General features: G+C 40.6%; 1 protein-coding gene across 2 annotated transcripts in view; it reads left to right on the forward strand.

Annotated features, from left to right (window-relative positions):
- Positions 1–21,101, forward strand: part of Ano2 (anoctamin 2) — a 355,142-nt gene that overhangs the window by 257,699 nt on the left and 76,342 nt on the right. For both annotated transcript variants that reach the window (XM_048787661.1, XM_048787662.1), the window contains one exon: positions 19,671–19,745. In XM_048787661.1, coding sequence (XP_048643618.1) covers positions 19,671–19,745 — 75 coding nt within the window. The remainder of the gene's footprint in view (positions 1–19,670; positions 19,746–21,101) is intronic.

Consider the following 21,101-nt stretch of genomic DNA (forward strand, 5'->3'; position numbering starts at 1 on the left):
ATACCACTGGAATAGCTGACCTTTAGTCTCAGCCCTTCTGGGAGCAGATATAGCATGGCTTAAAACCCCTACCATAGAGCACATGCTTAGACAGGTGATCCAAGGGCCTGGAGCTCACTTCCCAAAGGCTGCTGGCAAAGACCACACCTCCCTGTGGTTAAGAATGGTTCTTTACTATACAACCACCAAAGAGACTTTATTTGAAAGCCTAACAGTGCTTTCTCATCCGTGAGATAGAAAGAAGACAGAATAATGAGCATAGTTCTGAAAATCATTTTATGTTTTCAAGGTACAATTGATAATGAGGAGATTGAACATTTTTTTTTCCTTCTGGCCCATGAAAGTCACACAGCCAGTTTATTAGTCCACTTTCTGCTACTATAACAAAGTACTTGAAGCTGGGGAACTTTATGAAGAATAGATTTATTTAGATCACAGTTCTAGAGATCCAAGGGGCTGCATCTGCTCATGACCTTCTTGGTGATAGTCAGTAAAGTGAGAGACAGGGTATATGTATGTGTCTGTCTGTCTGTCTTCAGGTCTCTCTCCTTCTTCTTCTAAAGCCACCAGCGTTCAGTCATGAGAGCTTTACCATGATGACCGTATCACCTTCCCAAGGCTTCATGTCTAAAAGCTGTAGTCAGATGAAGTTTCTAGCCTCTTGATGCTTCACAGTGGGGACAAATTTAAACACATGAAACCTTAGGGGAGCAAACTGGAACCATATCAAACCTTAGCAACCTGCAAATTGCAGAGCTGAGGCTAGGCCTTTTAAGTGCTTCCTCAACATGGTGAGCCCTGACTCTTAGGCAGCCCTAGGGAAACTGGTATTTTCCTCCTCAGACTCAAGCAAGGAGGGCTCTCTCTAGAGAGAGCAGAATGTGACTCTCTCTTTCCTTCCCTTCTGCCTTCCCTTCTCCCCTCCCTTCAATGTTTATTGACTGCATGGTGAATAAGGATAGAAGGAAGGAAAGGATAGTCTCCTCATTTCTATTAGGAATTTGCCATTCTGACAGCTGTCTTCCAAGTTGCCTACTCTTTTGAGGGAGGTAGGTTTTCCTTCTCCTTCCCAGCCTCAGTCTTCATGATTCTGTTTCTGTATCAGAAGACAATCAAAATATAATCATCATTCATAATTTCTGGTCCAGTTTGTATGAGATCCCAGAGAACCCTGGCTGCCCTTTGCCCAGGGTCTAGAGATAAATGAATGAGGAGACCAAGGACAGGGTAAGTACTTTTGCTTAGCTGTGCAGTTTGTTCATTAGGTAAAGAGCTGCCCTTGGCAAATTCTGGGGGCCAACTCCAGCTACTTCTGGGAGTTAAGCATTTGAGATAATTTGAAATCATTGGAAAAAATCCCCCAGGCTAGTGACACAGGGAGGTGGCTCTGTACCCTGCGGTACAGAGCAGCAGGCCTGGTTGGAGTAGCTGAGGCTGCAGATTCCCTGACTGTCACTTCCCAACAATGCAGTGAGTCAAGGCTAGAGTATGAGGAGATGATGTGTGTTGACTCCCTGGGTGGCAGGATGGGGATGTGGGGCCGGCTGCAGGGTAGCGGCCTTCCTCCAGGTGAACACACCACTGTCACCTGCTGCTTCAGGTGGAAGAGCAGGGAGCAGTTTCTCTTTCGGGAGCACAAGTGAAGTCCTGATGAGCACAGAGTACCCATCTCTGGGTGAGTTCTGCACTGTGTCTCTTTTCAGGCAGATAACCATGGGGAAATAAGTGCAGAGGGACATCCTCCCTGATGCAGAAGCTGGGGGAGGAGAGGCAGAGCTTAGAAAGCAGAGGCCCATTAGCACAGCAGGAGGGGGGTGGCATGAAACTTGAATAACACTGGAGTTGGGCCCTTGCCCTGGGCCAGTTATTGTGTAAGACTCAGACCCAAGAAACAAGATGAGATGGTCCCCTTGTATGGGGCCAATGGAGGTCAGTGATCACCTCTTAAGGTGTAACTTGCAGACCAAATTCATCACTTCTCAGAGGTCTAGAAACCCCTGTATCCTCTTGCTTTGTGAAGACACGCTGCAATTCAGGGAAAGAACGAACATCACTGAGAGGCAAGAGACGGAAGTCGATGGGCTTAAGGTCAAATCATTATTCAGCGGCTGAAAACAATAAACCAAAGTACTGGGTGGCAGGTGCTCCTAGGCCAGGTAAGGGATAAAGCAACTTTTCTCAAACTGCCACAGATCTGACTAGTTTTCTGCCAAGAAATTCCATGATTAAATAAGGCATTGAATGATAGAATAACCTGAGAATACTATATGACTTTTCAGGACCTTTAATCCGAATTGACATGGTAAATTTCCTAAGAGAGAGAAAGAGAAATTACATATATGGAGCATCACTAAGTACCTGGAAAATCCAGTTTGCTGAAGAACACTGTCTGGATGATGCAGAAAAGATCATTGGAATTATTCGAATTTGGATTAAAATCCCAGCTCAGCTATTTACTAATGTACTAATATAACCATGGTCAAATAACTAACCTTCCTAGGTTTTAATTTCCTCACTTATAAAGTAGGAGTAATAATTCTTATAAAGTTATTGTGAGGACTAAATGAGATCAAGATATGTGAAGAATACTGAAAAGTGCATGTAATATAGAAAGCATATAATAATTGATGGGTAGATGGTGGAATAATTGGTCTTGGGCCACAGCTAAACTAAGCTGGATTATTGTCTTGGGGCACACCTGAACCTCCAAGCATGGGTTTGTGTGTGCACACACAGGTGCATGCAAGCACTCATGTATGATTTTCCTGAATTTTTTCCAAAGATATAAAATTTAGGAGCTCCTACACTACGCTTCTATAACATCTTGGCCATGACAACAGCTACTCACTGCAGTCTAACTAACTATACATCTGTCTCTCCTGTGACACTGAGTGAGAGTCTTGGAACACAAAGGCCACAGTACAGTTCCTGAAACATAGCAGCTGCTTATAAAATCATTGGAAAATGACCTGTTAGTACCTTTTCTCAATTTCTTGGGCAGAAGGGCTACTGCACAGTGGCATTGAGAGGCCTGACCTACCAAGCCTGACATTGTATCTCAAGTTCTCTTGAGGGCCAAGAGTAATTCCTTTGAACTCAACACTGATTAGGGAACTGGAGGGGGCTAATAAGAAGGGTGGTTTATGGAGTAGATGAGATGAATTCTGGGGGCAACTACAGCACAGTGGACTTTACAGTCAGCCCTGCACGGTAAGGGTTTGGAATTCTGGGCTTGGGCCTTGGGTCCTTCTCTTCTTTACCACATGGGATGGTGGATGAATACATGCAGAAGCAGCTGTGGACTGGTTGTTTCCATGGATCCTGCCCAATCCACCCTCCTGCTGGGACCTGTAAATACTATGGTACCCAGTAGTTCTCTGAGTGCAGCGCCTCCTTCTGGGCCCCCTGTGTGCCACAGTAAGAAAGGAGAAAGCTGGGCAGAGACTCTGCTGGCACATTCACCCATGGAGCAGCTGTCCTCTCTTTTTTTCCTATATTTTTTTTCCTTTCTTCGACTTCATTTTTCTTTCCACACCAGGGTCTGGTGAGTGAAACCATGCCTATACCAAGGACACAAACTTCTGCCACTGCATCTTCATAGAGAGCACCAAACCCAAACAAAATACCTGAGGGGCTGGGGCATCATCTCTCCTCACCTACCATACATGAGGGAAGGATGGATACTTGTTATGGACGGTCTCCCTCATGAATTTCAGAACTGGTTAATGAGCAATATGTACTATAGTGGATCTGGGTATGTTTACAGGCAGTGCCAGCCCCAGCTTGGGAAATTATTCTGTTCTGAAGCATAATGAAGGGCTCCTTCCTTGACTGGTATTCTCAGGTTTGGGGAAGATCTAGGAAGTATTTCCCCATGTTTTACCCAACTTTCCTTGTTGGAGTCCCATCCCATTTGTTCTGACCTATTTTGAATGTAGAAGAAGGACAACATATTCTCTCTAAGTTAACAGAATCTAAAAACAAGTTGACAAACATTGCACCCTAGTTCAGTGTTACCAGATACCCTGGTGAAGGCTAATTGCAGTGCTTCTTATGCTAGTTTGCTATTGTTGCAAGTTGCTGAAAATAGTTTCTTCTGTAGCCCTAGTTAAAAACATGCACTGCTTGGGATGTATGCTGTCTGCACCCTGGTATAACAGTGATGATTGTCTGTGGGTTGAGGCTAGGACTGATTGATGGTGTTAACAAAACAATGAACAATGTTCCTTTACTCTTCTGACCAGAACACATGGGTACTGGCAAGACTCATGATTTATTCATTTGCACGTGAAATGGATTTCAAAGGGCAGCAGTCTTTAAATAAAAACTACCAAAATAGTTAAAAATGTCTTTTTTTTTCCACTTTGAGAAAACTGCCACCTTTGCCGATGGCTGGAAGGCAATGAGCATTGCTTAAAGCATAAAGGTGATAAGGTGATGCTAAGGTGCTTTGTGCATGAGGGGGAATTTTAAAGCCCTAAAACTAATGGAATGCAAGGTGACTGTCTAAATTAATATAATTAGGTGCTCCAGTACGTAAAGCAAATGGTTGAAAATCTATGCTTCAGTATGTAAAGCAAATGGTTGAAAATCTATGCTTCATCTGTGGCCTCCCAAAGTGGCGGATGCCTAAGCAGTGCTCTTCTCTTCACTTCTTGCCCATGAGTTACCATGATAGTACAGTATCCCTGGACTCAAGTTTACTCAGTGTCTGCTCCAACCCTGGAATCAGCTGGAGGGTTGGGGGAGAGCAGGGGAAGGGGCAAAGGTGGGAGCAGTTGGCAAGTTGGCTGGGCCATTGGTGCAGCTGACAAGATGGATTCTGTACTCACACTCTGTGCTTGAGGGAAGTGTCTCCAAGCTCATTTCTACCCATGAGCTCCTCTCAGAGTATCTGTTCACACAGCGACAAGCCACAGGAATATAGGCCCTGGAGCAGAAAGAGCAAGGGAGGGGTGATTCTTGAAGAAGAATATTTCTCAAAATGAGCTGAACTTCAGCATTACTCATGAAGCGTTTTCAAAAATAGATTCTTTCACCTCTAAGATTCCAAGAGAGTAGAACTTATTTTTTAAAAACTTCTAAGTTGGTCAGCTAATGTGTGATCAGTTGACACTGCCCTAAGTGTCCCATCCCAACCTCAGCCTCATATAAGGGCCGCCTCCTTGTCTGTAGCCTGAGCATTGACTGAGTGCTACTTTTTGCATTCTCCAGGGCTCATGACCAGCTTTTCCAGCCCCTCAGCAGAGTTAGGTGTGGATGCCTCTTAGAGAGCCATCATGGTACAGAGAGGAATAGATGCAGACAGGAATGCAGAGCCGCTAACTTCCTTCTATAATTATTTAGTAGGAAAACTAATTGTAGGAATTAGAAATATTGAATATGAAGAAAACAAGAATAAGACAGGGATCATGAAGAACTTCTAGTCTGCAAACAGATTCTCTGAAGTTCTCCGTTTTGTGGGCTAAAATATAAGGAAAGGAACCCACATAAATCTGGAAGTTAGACTGAGAAATACTGTTTGAGCCAAAGGGGCAAGAAATACTAGAAGGAGGAGCTAAGTGTGGCTGCGAGGTCACAGTTGCAGAGGTCTTCCTAGTTAATAGCACATGCCTATGGGACATGCAGTTGACTATATTTCTTAAAGTGTCAAACCTTTTACACTTTCCTCTGAACTTGAGGTACCAAGTTATATTGTGGGATTTTACTGTAGAAAAGTAGATTTGACCCACCCAGTGACCCAGTACTCATTCTCAACCTTATGAGAATTGAGCAGAACCAAAATGAGGAAACCAAAATGGAATTGTCATTTCCAAACTGACATCGACTCACTGAGTCATCCATGCATGAAGCCGGTGGAACAGGATGATCTAAGTACCGGCATCCATGGTGAACCACATGTGGAGGCTCTTGCTTTCAGAGAGCTAATGTTTTCCTGAAGGATACAGATAAGAATGAAGAAATAAACAATATAGCTTCAGGTAGTGATAAGTTTTGTGATGGAGAATAATAAGGTCCAGAGGATGGGCTAGGAGATTTGGAGAATTCCCTCCTTGGAAGAATGTGTAGTGAACCCATCTGGGTCCAAAGGTCTGAGAGGAGTCCCATAAAGTTCTCGATGTGGAAACCAGCTCAGCATGTTGAAAGAACAGGAAGGAAGCTAGTGTGGCTGGAATGGAGTAGCCAGAGGATTGCTTGGTAGGAGATGGAGTGTGAGAGGAGCCAGATCCCGGATCATATTAAACCTTGGAGGACACAGCACAGAGTTTGGATGTAGTCTAAGTCTATAAACATTTGCTTTAAAATGTTTGTGTGATGTTCTAGATACAGTAATATACCAACGATTCACACATACTGTACCAATGGGGGGGGGGTGCTGATGGCTTCATCCAGCTGCCTCCTTTTATAGACAAGGAGACCTGGAAAGGGATTGACTTGCTTGCTGCAGGCATTCTCTTTAGAGGCAGCCTATCTGGGGTTAGGGAAGTGAAGGGAGAGAAACTCATCCCAGTACCAGTAGCCAGGGAGGACAAGACAGATAGCTGAGAGACTTAGATGGTGAAACTACAAGCTCTCTGGGGAGCCAGAGGGAGCAGAGTAAATGAGCTGGACCTCAGGGAGCCAGAGTGTTTTTTTCTGTGGCTGCAAAAATCCAAGCAGTGGGAGGAATAAATAATGTTTTCCATTTTAGCCACAAATTACATTACGTTTTGTCCTGGGCTTTAGACATGCCTGAGGACTTAGGTGCTGTGCCACGTGACTGCCTCCTGTCCCTTTGCCAAGATTCCCCTCCTGGACTGAGGTCTTATCCCTAAAAGTTTATCTCTAGAAGACTCTGGGGATCTGTTTGGGCTGAATCTACAATGTGCAGGGTTAAGACTTAGAAGCTCAGCCCAGAGAGATGGTTTATGCTTGAGCTGTAGGAACCAAGACCACTTTGTGGGCTGATGTCTGGTGACAGGAGCTGTGGGGGACACACACTGAGTGAAGGGGGGATATAGGGTCAAATGTTGACCCCACTCTTCTGGTCAGGACATGAAGGCTTCCTGCTGGAGGGATTATTTTAGGAGAGAGACATGGTTGGTGGGGAATCTCTGCTGTTAGAATAGGTGTGGTTTGTGAGAGGTCTCAGAGGTCTTGAAGGTTCACCCAACACAGAGAGCATCAGTCAGTGTGTCTGGGGAAGGGTGGTAGCAGATGGCAGAATGAGGTCACACAGGATGGTTATGAGGTTTTGGAATGGGAAGAACAGCCCCTGGGTCTGAACTATAGAAAATATTGACTGCACTGAACTTGGATTTTGTTGTCCGTTTGACAGAGAGGCTTCACCTACTGCATCCACATAAGGATCTAGATTCCTGGTGGGTGAAGCAATGATGGTGATGAAGCTGGTGATGATATGGTATTAGGTAACACGTTTTGGATTCAGACTGTGTTCCAGGCACCGATTATGTGTGTTCCGTGTGGTATCCCATTTCATCTTCACAGCAGCGATCTTGTACTGTTGGCACTACCTCTAGTCTCTTTTTATAGGTAAGAAAATGGAGGTGTAGAGAGGTTGGCAATGTGCCTGAGGTTATACTGACAATAAATATGTGAGCTAGGAATTGAACCCTGGCAGCTACCCCAGACCGGACTATACTGCAATATTCCTTCAGGTCCACTGGCCCTCCCAACCAAGCTGATGGGATGCCCAGCTCTAGCAAGAAAGGAGAAAAGAGGGATGAGGAGAAGAAGAGAAAGATAAATGAACAAAGGACATTTCTTTCTCAAATGTAACTTTATGGCCTTATTTCACATATTTTTGGCCCCAGCCTTGAGCCTTGCTGTCTGTCTCCTTTGTTTCCTTCAACATATATGTGGAGGACCGACATGACCTGAAGTCACAGGTCAAGAATTCACATCAAAAGTCCTTTCAATTAATTGGTTTCCTTTATTTAGTGAGAGCAGTCTGAATCTCATCTCTGCTCATGTGTCATCCTGTGAGTGGTAGAATCGATGATATTGGCTGACTGAAATTACACAGAGGTGACCCACAATTCCAGGTGAATTGACGTCCACCGTCCACAATGGCTAGCTCATACAAGTGAATAGCGTTCATTAAACCTGAGACCTTCAGCAACATAAGACCAGGTTGTTGTTCCTCACCTCTTCCCAGAGCTAGGAGTGCCCGTATTTTTTTGCATTTTATCTTTAACAGTGTCCCAAAGACCCTTGCTTGGAAAAGTATCTTGTTCTTTTTTCACATTTTCTCTCTTTTTTCAGTGTTTCTCCCTTCTCAACCCTTCCTCTTCCAAGTCTTCCTTGTATTCAGCTCTCCTCCTAGCTGTGTCAAGTCATTACATATCATGGAGGCATCCAGCACAGGAACGTCAGAAGTAGTTGGCCAACTTTGGGAACTTGTGTTCCTGATGAGGACATTGGGAATAAACTCCTGCTAGGCGGCCCTTTCTCTGACACAGTTAAACCTGGGATAAGACTTATCTGTAGTCTTCTACCTGATCCCCACTTTACATCAGTCTCCCCATCTCATTTTACCATGGGACCTCTTGTGTGGGCACCAGATGGGATGAATTTCATGTGTCATGCAATTTAACCATCCATGGTTTACCCAAGTCATTGTTGGAAGCAGGGAGTTCCCCAAGTGATTTCCCTCAACCCCATCCAAGTACTGCGAACCCTCCTAGTTCCCAGCTTAGCAAAAGTATTTGGCTTCCGTCTCCTCCAGATTGATAGAAGACCTGATGTAATGGTTGGATACCCTGTTGCAGGAAGTCATGGTAGACAAAGCATTCCTGAAGACAAGAATGAGAAACTACAATCTTATTTCTGCCTAGTATTGGCTTCAGTGAATACTAATGGTGCCTGAGCCATGCATGCCCTGCTTTCCTTCATAAACAGAGAGGGACCTAGGTGAGGCTGATGAAATATCTCCAAGATTATTTGCAGACTCCAACTCCATTTTTTTGTATTTATGGTGAGGATATAAAAATTTTCTGTATTTTAAAAAATATGCATTTTTGTTAGTTGTAGTCATCCCACTATGCAATAGAATCAGAATTTATTCCTCCATTTAACTTCCTATTGATTGACTAACCTCCCTCCACCTGTGTCTTCTCCCTTCCCCTCCAAGCCTCTATTAACCACTATTTTACTCTCAATTTCTATGAGAGCAACCTTTTTAGATTTCAAATAAGAGTTAGATCATGCAGTATTTGTCTTTTATTCTTTTTGTGACTGAATAGTATTCCATTTAATTTAGGTACCACATTTTTTTAAACTTATTAAATGGATTCTTTGGGTCCCCTTCTTGAAACCTCCATGGATTTTGCTTATATTCCTCTTTTCTGGTTTCCTTGGTTTATGCATTTTTAGATGACAGAGCTCTGCAGAGGGAGTAATATGGGACATATAGAGTGCAGGGCACATGATTTAGACACTTTGGAGTTGTAAATTCTATTCCTTGAGCAAAGCTCTTTTTTATTAGAGCTTTTTGTTATACATAGTAATTGGGTTATCATGACATACTCATATATGCATAGAAATTAATTTTAATTCACGATCCCCCTCTTTTCCCTCCTGTCCTCCCCCTCTTCTCCTTCCTTTATTCTACTAGACTTCCTTTGCTTGTCTATTATTTGTATTTGATTGGTCCTTTATGTAATCTTATCCTTCCCTCTCCCTTTCCTTTATTTTATTTTAACTTCTGCATATGAGAGAAAAACATTTGACCTTTTAGTTTCTGAGATTGGCCAATTTCACTTAGCATGATATTCTTTGTTTCCATCCATTTACCAGAAAATGCCATAATTTCTTTCTTTTTTTTGTGGCTGAATAGAACTCCATTGTGTGTATGTGTGTGTATGTGTGTTTACCACAATATTTTTAATACATTCACCCATTGACGAAAATCTGGGTTGATTCCATAATTTAGCTATTGTGAATTGTGCTGCCATAAACATCAATATGATGTTTTGATGTGACTTCCTATCAGCTAAGTACTTTAGACATATTCCACTTAATTCTTGCCAATTCCCTCAAAGTTGCAATTATGATACCTATGCCATTGCTGGGGGAACTGACAATCCCAGGAGATTAAGAAATTTGCTCAACATGAAGAAAGAGCCTACAGAATGACAGAAAATCTTGGCCAGCTAATCGTCTGATAGGGGATTAATATCTAAAAGATACAAAGAACTCAAAAAACTTCAATCAATAAACGAGCAAAAGAACTAAACAGAAACTTCTCAATAAAAACTTCTCAATATGGCTGTCATATGCTGATTTTAGATCTTTTGGGAAAGTACCCAGGAGTGAGATAGCTGGGTCATATGGTGGTTCCATCCGTAGTTTTTCAAGGAATCTGCAAGCTGCTATCAAGAGTGAACTAATAGTCTAAAATTCTACCAACAAGGTACAACAAGTGTTTCTTTCTCCTCACAATCTCACCAGCTTTAATTATTGTTTGTATTTTTGATCATTGTCATTCTGACTGGAGTGAGATGAAATGTTAGTATAGTTTTGATTTGCATTTCCCTGATTGCTAGAGATATTGAACATTTTTTAATGTATTTATGGACCTTCTGTGTTTCTTTTATTGAGAAGTTTCTGTTTAGTTCTTTTGCCCATTTATTGATTGAATTATTTGTTTTTTGTCTTATTATAAGTTTTTTGAGTTCTTTATACATTTTGGATATTAATCCCCTATCAGAGGATTGGCTGGCCAACATTTTCTCCCATTCTATAGGCACTTTTTTCATGTTGAGCAAATTTCTTAATCTCTTGGGATTGTCAGTTCCCCCAGCAATGGCATAGTTATCATAATTGCAACTGTGAGGGATTTGGCAAGAATTAAGTGGAATATGTCTAAGGCACTTAGCTGATAGGAAGTCACATCAAAAGCAATATTAAAGTGGTAGCTCATATTGCATAGTGTGTTTGTAGGCTGAATGACAATACCCAGCAGAAAGAAAATGGTTTAATTAGGATGATTCTCAAAATGTGAGCCTCTGTCTTGCAGAATCAGCATCACCAGCACTAGCTTTACATAGAAATTTATTACAAATGCAAATTCTTAGACCCCATTACATATAGACTGAATTAGGCTTTTTATGAGTAGGGTCCATGAATCTGTTTTCACAATTCCTACAGGTGGTTTTGAAAGTGCATGCTAAAGTCTGAAAAGAATAAAGGAGAGCAAAGTCCTTGAAGTGGAAAGTGGAAAGACTGGTAGTCAAGATGGGGAGGAGCATCTCTTCAAATGAGATGGAAAGATCAGAAGAGAAAGACTGAAGGTGAATTTTAGATGGCAAAGGGAGAAGGTGAGATTCTCATAAGATAAAAGGCTAAACAATGAGTGTGAGGGAAGGGCTATTAGAGGGCTTTCATAGAAAGGGGCAATTTTTGAAACAACTGATGGAGTGTGGAAGAAAAATGAGAAGCATGGTCAGGCAGCAATGGGGACACAGCTGACGTGGCTGGTTGTGACTGTTTTGTGGCACCAATTGACACAGTCATGTGGTTTTTTTCACTCGTGCTCAGAATTCCATATCTATTTATGGAGAAGTGGGACGACTGTTCTGATCCAATGCAAAACTGTGTGGTGTGGATCAGTTGGAAGAAGAAGGCATGAAGCATGTGTGATGTTGTATATCACTGTAATGACAGACCAGCAATCTGGGCTCAATAGAGCAGGAAACAACCAGGGAGAACTAATTGCTTGAGAGAAAATAGAGTGGTTAAGGGAGTGGAAACCAAAGGCTGAATGCTCTCTCTGATATGTGGATGCTAACCCATAAAAAGGGAGCGTAAGAAGGAGAAGAATAGAAGTCCACTGGATCAGACAAGGGGGAATGAAAGGAAGGGAAGGGGCACAGGAATACGAAAGACAGTGGAAGGAATTGAACATAACTCTCCTATGTTCATATATGAATACACGACCAGTGAAACTCCACATTGTGTACAACCACAAGAATGGGATCTTAAATAGAATAAGTTATACTCCATGTAGGTATAATATGTCAAAATGCACTCTAATGTATATCTAAAAATAACAAATAAAATTTTTAAAAAAGAAGAGCATGAGCATAGTGGAGTAGCAGGAACTGAAGGGTTCTGATAGCAACATCGCCTTCATAGGCTTGGGTCAGGAATAGCTGGCCAAAGTGAACTAAGATTGACAGGAAGCATATAAAGGATGACAAAGCTTTGCATGAGCATCCCTCCTTTTTTTATGTTCTGGATCTGATTTTTTGTGATGGTGGCAGGATTAGGGTGTGACAGAAGATGAGGTGCACTTGATAACCACAATCAAGTTGCATGGCTGAATGGCATGCAGCTCAAAAGAGAGATTCCTATAGACAGATGAGCAAAGGCTTAGAAATAATAGGTGGCCAGCTGTTTAGCTCTTCTCCTTAAACATGGAAGTGAATGCAAATGAGCAGTTGCTTTCAATACCAACCACCATCAGAACAAATTTATTATAGTGTTAAAACATAATTCATGGTTTAAATGCCTCTAAATATTATTTAGAATTAAAATCTAGAAGCAATTCTTCATTTTGGAAAAACCAGCTTGATTTCTCAGCAACTATGCAGAAAGGTCAGGGAACGTATTGTAGTTTTCTCTGAAAATACGTAGCTGGCTAACCACGGGAGCATCACTTCTTCCCTTGTACCTCAGGACTGATCTGAAAAATGAGGGAATGGATTATTTGTTTCCTAAGACCCCAGCCAGTCTTGCATTAGATGGCCCATTATCTGCCAGATAAAAGAATCATTCTGTTCTGATTTTTGTTCTTTTATATCATGGTGAGAAATGCATTGTGTATTGCCAGGCACTTGAGTCAACTTTCTTCTCCACCTAAAACCCTGATAACATCCACACACTTTCTTCTTGTTATAGTGAACCATTTGATGGTACCATATGTTCTGATATTTCAGTTCTTTTATACCTGGTACTTTCTCTAGAATACCCCCATCCCTCCTTTTGTTTTGGAAAAGTCACATCATTCTTTTTGTTCTTTTCCACATTTTTATTGGTGCAATATAGTTGTACTTAATGTGTGATTTGTTGCTACGTATTCATACATGCACACAATGTAACAACGTAATTTGGTCAATTTCACTCCTTAGCATTTCCCCCTCCCTTCCTTTCAGCCCTTGTTCCCTTTCTTCTACTGATCTGAGTTTGACGTTTAGGAGAAAAAAGTCAAACTTTGAAACTTCACATCATTATTTAATCACAAGGAAAATGTCCTCTCATCTTGGAGTGTTCTCTTATACCCCTAGGCTGGTAGTCTCTCTCTCTTCTGTTTCTATGATACGTTGCATGTGTCATATCTTATCACAATTTGTGTTCATCTCTCTCGTTTCTTCTACTAGTTAAGATATTCCTTAAGGGGAAACAATGTGAGCTATTTTATATATCTCCAGTACTTAATGTTAACACAATATTCTGTGCATGTTTTGATGTTCAATGAATGCAGAAGTAATATGTCTCACATTTCTCTCTAAAAAGAACTGATAATTTTCTAAGAACTGTCACATGTATGATATTCTCCTTTGAGTGCTTAATAGGACAGGTTTACCAGTTGTCCCATTATAGATGAAGCTGTGAAGGCTCAGAGAAATTGAACTCATAGGGAGATAGAGGAAATGAGGCCCAAGTATTGCATTTCTAAATTTATTCATTTTTCCTTCTCTGTGACATTGCTCCCAAATAATTGTTCACAAATAAGTTAAATGTGTGAACATTCTAATAAAACCAGGTTGACCCCATTTGAGACCCTCTTGTTCTTAACTGGAGGCAGTCAGGTAGGGGATGAAGCTGCTAGTAATGCTGCTGCTGCTTGGCTTCCTGCCCCTTGTAGGCTTCCCAGAAGAAAGAGGATTACAGTCTGTTTTCATTGAAGCCCAACTCAGTTCTTTGCCTAGCATAATGTTTACTATCACTTGGCATTTATCATCTTTGTTCTTTTTATTTTAGTGTTTGAAGTCATCTGTGTCAGCTTGACATTAGTGTGATTGAGCATCTCTTCTCTACAGCCTGGCTTAAGTATATTCAAAATATAAAAATCTAAATTGAAAACCTAGAGGTATCTGTAGATCCTGGGCCCTCAGAAATGTGGAGTGTAACTCCTCACCCTTTAAATACGGCAAATGGTGACTTCTTTCTGAAGAGTAAAGTATAGAAAGGGGAAAAAGAAACATTAAAATAGAGAAATGCAACAAACCCTATCTCTACCAGGAAGTCAAAGGCAATATCATCAATGATGGTTACACCATAGCCTATACCCTTTGTTATGAGATATGATGTGATGGAAGTCGTCTTTTAAAATTTTTTTAATTTATTCTAATTTGTTTTAAATGATAGAAGACTGCATTTCAATTCATAATACACATATAGAGCACAATTTTTCATGTCTTTGGTTGTACAAAAAGTAGAGTCACACACACTTGGGGTAATGATGTCTATCTCATTCCACCATCTTTCCTACCTGCCCCCCATTCCTTCCCTTCCCCTTCTCCCCTTTGCCCTCTCTAAAGTTCTAAAGTTCCTCCATTCCTCCCATGCTCCTCCCATCCCCATTATGGATCAGCATCCTCATATCAGAGAAAACATTCAGAGTTTAGTTTTTTGGGATTGGCTTACTTCACGTTGCATAATATTCTCCAACTCTGTCCATTTACCTGCAAATGCCATGATTTTATTCTCTTTTAATGCTGAGTGATATTCCAATGTGTAAATATACCACAGTTTATTTAACTATTAATCTACTGAAGGGCATCTAGGTTGATTCCACAATTTAGGTATTGTGAATTATGCTGCTATAAACATTGATGTGGCTGTGTTACTGTAGTATGCTGTTTTAAAATCCTTTGTGTATAAACCAAGGAGTGGGATAGCTGGGTCAAATTGTGGTTTCATTCCAAGTTTTCCAAGGAATCTCCATATTGCTTTCCATATTGTTGCACAATTTGCATAATTTGCAGTCCCACCAGCAAAGTTTGAGTGTGCTTTTCTCTCCACATCCTCACCAACACTTATTGTTGTTTGTATTCTTACTAGCTGCCATTCTGACTGGAGTGAGATGAAATATCAGAGTAGTTTTGATTTGCCTTTCTCCAATTGCTAGAGATGAGTTTTTTCTTTTTTTAAATCAGTATTAGTGATCAACCCAGGGCCTTAAATGTGTGAGGCAAGCACTCTACCACAGAGCTACACACCTAGCCCCATGAAAGTGGTCCTTCACCTCTGTGGTCTTCCTCCCTCATGTCCAAAACTTCAGTCTAATCATGCAAAAAAAGTCAAATGGGTTTATATTGAGGGTTATTCTACAAAAAATTTGACCAGTACATCTCAAAACTGATAAGTTCATCATAAGGTCATCAACCATAAGGACAGTCTGAGAAAGTTCCACAGTCTATAGAAGCCTAAAGAATCTTGGAGACTAAATGTGTCATCCTGGATGCAATCCTGAAACATACAATGGACATTAGGTAAAAACTAAGGAAATACAAATGAAATGTGAACTTTTGTTAATAATAGTATACAATATAGGTTCATTAGTCTTGAAAAGTATTCTGTGTTTGTGGAAGAAACTGAGTGCAGAGTATAGGGTCTCCCTGTATTGTTGAAGTTTTTCTTTAAATCTAAAACTATTCTATAATGATATTCATTTAAAGAAATAAAGTAGAGAAAGAAACTAACATACACTATTTATGGAAATGCAAAATTGCACAACCACTTTGGAAAAGATTCTGGCAGTTTCTTACAAAGTCAAATATGCACTTATTGTATGACCCAGCAATTCCATTAGCTGATATTTGCCTAAGTGAAATTAAAGCCTATATTTGCCCCAAAACTGGTACGATGATACTTAGAATAGCTTTATTTGTAATTGCTAAAATCTGTAAACAATGCAAACATTCCCTTGTGTAATAAATGGATAAATGAACTAAAGTACATCCATACAGTGAAATCTGTGCTATTCTCCAATAAAAGGGAATGAACTACTGAGCTATAAAACAACATGGATGAATTTCAAGTGCACTGCTCTAAGTCAGAGAAGACAGACTCAAAACAGGCTACATACTGCATGGATACACTTATATAAAATTTTGGAAAAGGCAAACAAGAGGGACATAAAACAGATCTTGGTAGGTTCTGGGGATTGGGTAGGAGATAGACTAGAAAGCGGCATGGGGAGTATATCGGGAAGTATTAGAATTGTTCTATGTCTTCAGTGTTGTTATGTTTACATAATTATATATTTATCAAAATTTGCAAAACTTCACACTTGCAAAGGTTAATTTGACTACATATCTGTAAAGTATTCCTTAATTAAAAATGGAAAGACAAATAATCTTAGGGATAATTGCCACTTTTCAAAATCATTTTTCTCCAAGGGATTTGTGTAGATAATATTCTCACCTACTGCCTTTTCATTGATTTTATTTCTAAATTTTACGTTTGCTGAAAGGGGCACTTACTTGTGTGGTTTTATTGTGAATACTATTGTGCTACCTGCTGCTTGGAGACTTATAAGCAGGACCCATAATGCAGGGACATAGACACAGACAGCAGAAACAAAGAAATTAGCACAGACAACAGCTAGGCTCATGCCTGAACAATGGTGACATTAGCTAAGTGCTTCATAATCACCTGCTTTTAATATAATCATGAAGCTGATGAGACCTTACTTTTGTATAAGCCTTGCAGTTTACAAAGCTCTCTCATGTGCATTCACTCATGTGATCCACATTTTATTTATTGTTTTGGTGCTAGGGATCGACCCCCGGGCCTTGAGCATACTAGGTAAGCACTCTACCACTAAACAATACGCCTAGTCCTGTCATCTCTTAGAAGGAGAGGAAGATGCTCAGAGTTCTTACCTCTGCACGCTTGCATTCTCTTGGCCCTCTCCATAGGTTGACTAACTTAAAACACATGGTCATTTAGTGTAATGGATACAACTAGTTTACATATTTTATAGAAAAGGAATATAATTATTTGACGGATAAAGAAACAGGTTCTAAGAATCTCCTAACCTCATTTGCCTAGTAAGTATTAGCTCTAAGAGTTCAGAATGAGATGTCTGCTTCCAAGAAAGTTCCCTTTCTGCTGTCCCATATGTTGGTGATGTGACTTTTAGGAAGAATGCACTTAAGTTAAGGGTATTTTGCCATAAATCTTCACATCTTCAATGTACTGGTGACTGGGGAGTTTTAATTGGTTTTCATTGTTACAGCCAGATTATTATGAGTAAAAACTGCTTTCTTCACTGTTCCCTTTACTAGTAATTTCGTGAGCTGGAATGCAGTCTGTAATCTTTGAGTTTTCTCTTGGCTTCTAGTGTTTGGATAGTATCTCGATGTGTGAGCACTGTGTGTATGTTGGAAGCTCTGCCTTCCAAAAAAAAAAAAAAAGAAGAAAAAAGAAAAAAAGAAAGCTAATCACTGTAAACATAACAAGGATTTTTCAACAAATACTAGAACATGTACATCAAAATGAGTATTTTTCAATATAGTTGCTTTGAGAGACCCTCCAACTCAGTTGCTTTTTAATTTTTTTCTCCTTTGTATTCAAAATAGTCATGCCAGTTTCCTGATCAGATTTAGCTCTGGGACCCTTGTCCTTGTGTTCTTGCTGGTCTCTGAGCTCCTCCTGGGCAGGCTGAGCCCTTTCCTCACTGTGTCTTCAGAATCTAGCCCACAGCCTGGTCTATCGAAATGCTCAGACCGTGTTTATTGAGTGGAACTAAATCCAGACTCATTCACCAAGACCTTGATTATAATTAGGGAGGCCTCAGTGAGAGCCCCTCGGTGTCTTCAGAATCCCCACTGATGTTGTCAGTCACCAGCCTATCTTCAGTTTTCCTTATGGATAACTTAAAAGAAAATGCTTCCAAGATACTTTAAGGAAAACACCAGTGAAACATCAGGAAAACAATGAGTGACACTAAGAATTAATACTGAAGGAAAATGAAGGAAATTCCCTTCTTTTTGATATCTGACCTAAGTTAGAAGATTATGAGTGAGTCCTCTTCCAACCCCATTAGAAATAGAATTATTTCTAATAGGATTATGCTCCCCTCTATTTGGAATGGTCACCACCATAGCTTCCTTGTTCTCACCATATGATGCAGCAATCTATGGGACTAGGGGTCCAGAGACCCCTAGTTATGCAAATCTAAATATATGATTTGTTTACATATCTGTAAGTCAATATACTAATTACTAAATAATTTCAACCTTAATACTTTCTAGTCCATTTATTAAGCCAGCAAAATCCTATGCTTGGTTCCAGAAATGAGACCATTTCTTTCCTCCAGTCCCCATCTGCTTCCTCCTAAGACAACCCTCGCTCCCAAGCTGACTGATTCTTGCCTTTTGGGTATGCTGGTGTATTCTCTATTTCGTTAGCCTGTGAGACTCTGGGGCCAGTGACCATATAGTCTTTATTCTGTCTCCTCATTGTGCCTGCCTCCAAAGTCTATACGGAGCGGGCACACAGAGGATTTGGGAAAGGAGTCTTTTAGGCCAAGGTCCTTAGCTTACAGTACAGGCTTTCAAATGCTAGATGGCACTGTTGCTAGAGCCAAATCAGGTGTGTTCCAAAGTACCAGTGGAGAGAGAAAACAGAGCAGGGGGCCAGGAGCCCTCCCTTGCTGAATTTGTCTCAGACTCCCTGCAGATGCCGACCTGCTGGTACAGTGTGCTTTGCACCTTCATAAATGTGGCTTCAGAAGATCTTCACAACAATCACGTGTGGTAGTCAGGACAGCTGTCTTGGTTCTAATTTTACAGAATTGTAGCTCAGCGGGAGCAAGTGCCTGGACCCTAAGTATACCACAATTATACAACAGAACTTTTTATGATTCATGCCTGTTGGCATCCCCCAACTAAAGAAGGGTGGGTCTTCAGAGTATGCTGAAAGAGGACTCTGGTGGGTAATATGTTTATCCCAGGAGAGCAGCCTGGGTGAACTGTACCCAGTCTGAGGGGAAAACGTAGGGTTCTTAATCACATCTGTTGAATGGCTCAGCTTAACCTGTGCCTCAAAGTGTTTGCATTTGACACAAAGAGATAATACAGTTGCTTTGGAGAATAAAAAATGATACTATATACAGGCTTTTTTAAAGAATAAAAATTGTGGCTAATTCATATAGTTATTAGAACTGAGGTCAGTAGTTGATATTTTATTTAGAGGATAATCTATTTAGAGAATGCTGCTTTGTGATTGGGTTGCATCTGCCCTTGTCTATTCCTTTTCTTGATTCATGAAAACAAATAAATAAAACCATCCAGTGCAGAAGACAGGGCAGGTGTAACTACTGTGCCCACTTTACAGATGAAGAAATAGAGGGTCAAAAATATAAAGATACATGTCCAACATCACACAGTTGATGAGTGATTACACTAGAACTTGAGACCAGAGTAAGGGTGAAATAAAATCTTGTCTTCATCTCACTATCATTTTCTGGGCTATGTCAGCTCATCTAGAAACCACAAAAATTAGGAGGGCCGTTGTTGACATAGAAGATAAGGCATCTGTGGCTAGAAAAATATCTGTACAGAGTGACATATGATTAATGATGTGTAAAAAATTAAGAACAAAGTATGTTATTTGTGATTTCTGATTGTCTCTACTCTTCTGTTTCTTCCCAGGATGATGAAGATAAACTGACTTGGAAAGATCGGTTCCCAGGTTACTTGATGAACTTTGCCTCCATCTTGTTCATGGTAATTCCCTTGAGGGATCATGTGGCTATGACTGTGTGTGTGTGTGTGTGTGTGTGTATCCTGTTATGTGAATGCTATGGGTATTTTATTCTCTTATGCTATAGCAATAATGAGGGGCGGGTAAAGGTGAAGCCAAAGTCCTGCATAGAGAAGCGGGATCTTAGAAAATAGTGAGGCCATTGACCACACATGTTTGAAGTTGGAACTTCCATAGAGAGGGTTGTGAGAGAGTGCCTTCCCATGTCCTCAGACTGAGAATGTGGAGGAGTAATACTGCTTCGAAGGCTAAGGCTGCAGAGCTGTGGCAGCCTGTTTGGACTGTGGGTGGCTCTCTCTGATGATTTGTGGAATGGACCAGTACCCAGAAGCCAAAGGAAATAGCAGCTGGAACTCTAAGTCTGATGTAACAGTATCCCTATAGATGCTGAGTTGATTTCCCTGTATTCTACTGTGGAGTTTGGCAAATCATTTTTGCAAGACCTGGGTAATCTCAGCTATGTCAGGGACAGCTGAAGGAGGGAGGAGTCTTTGATTCCTGTTCAAATCAGATCAGCGGGAGGAGTTCATTCTTAGGAGCCAAGATGGATAAGACAATAGTAACTTAAGCTACAAGACCTCAGGAAAGCTGAACATCAAAGGAGCAAGTTAGAGTCACAAACACACCTGTCCCTCTTTATGGGGATATTATATTTATTTATTTAGTATTCAAGTGTCTCTGTGTAAGGAGAATGTGCACTTACATCTCAGAGTATTTCTAAGCTGGAATACACATTAGTTGCAGGGTGAAAGAGGAATAACTTATTCCAAAAATTAGGACTGGAAAAGCATCATAATTTTATGGGCCCAGTGGCCAGAGATACCTCTGACCCTGGTTTGAGATTATAATGGCGATTATTTTTACCATCTTGATTATAGAAGACAGGAGCCACATCCTAATCCCAGGTATTTAAGAAGTGAAGGAAGCTTAGATACCACCTAATTCAGCTTCTCATTTTGCAGATGAAGTGCAGAGTTGTCAAAGCTTAGCAGCTAAATTTGTTGTCTTCTTGTTGCCTAAGTATAAAGCGTATAGAATATATTCAAGAATATGTGGTGAGTTGCAGTGTATTAAGCTGAAATGATATAAAGTTTAATTTAGCTCTCAAAGCCTCCTACAATATGCATATTGCTATCCAAGAGTTTATCCATTCATTCAAGAAGTACTTAAAGCATGCAACTATGTGCTTGGCATTATTATTAGTCACTGAATAAAGCAATAAACAATTTCTTCCTTAAGGAGTTTATAGACAATAAGTAAAACAGACTTCCATCTCTAGTAGAGGTGGGGTTTGTAACATCTCATTTTGCTATAATTGA

Source organism: Marmota marmota, unplaced genomic scaffold (assembly GCF_001458135.2).
Source record: "Marmota marmota marmota unplaced genomic scaffold, marMar, whole genome shotgun sequence".
NCBI lineage: Eukaryota > Metazoa > Chordata > Mammalia > Rodentia > Sciuridae > Marmota > Marmota marmota.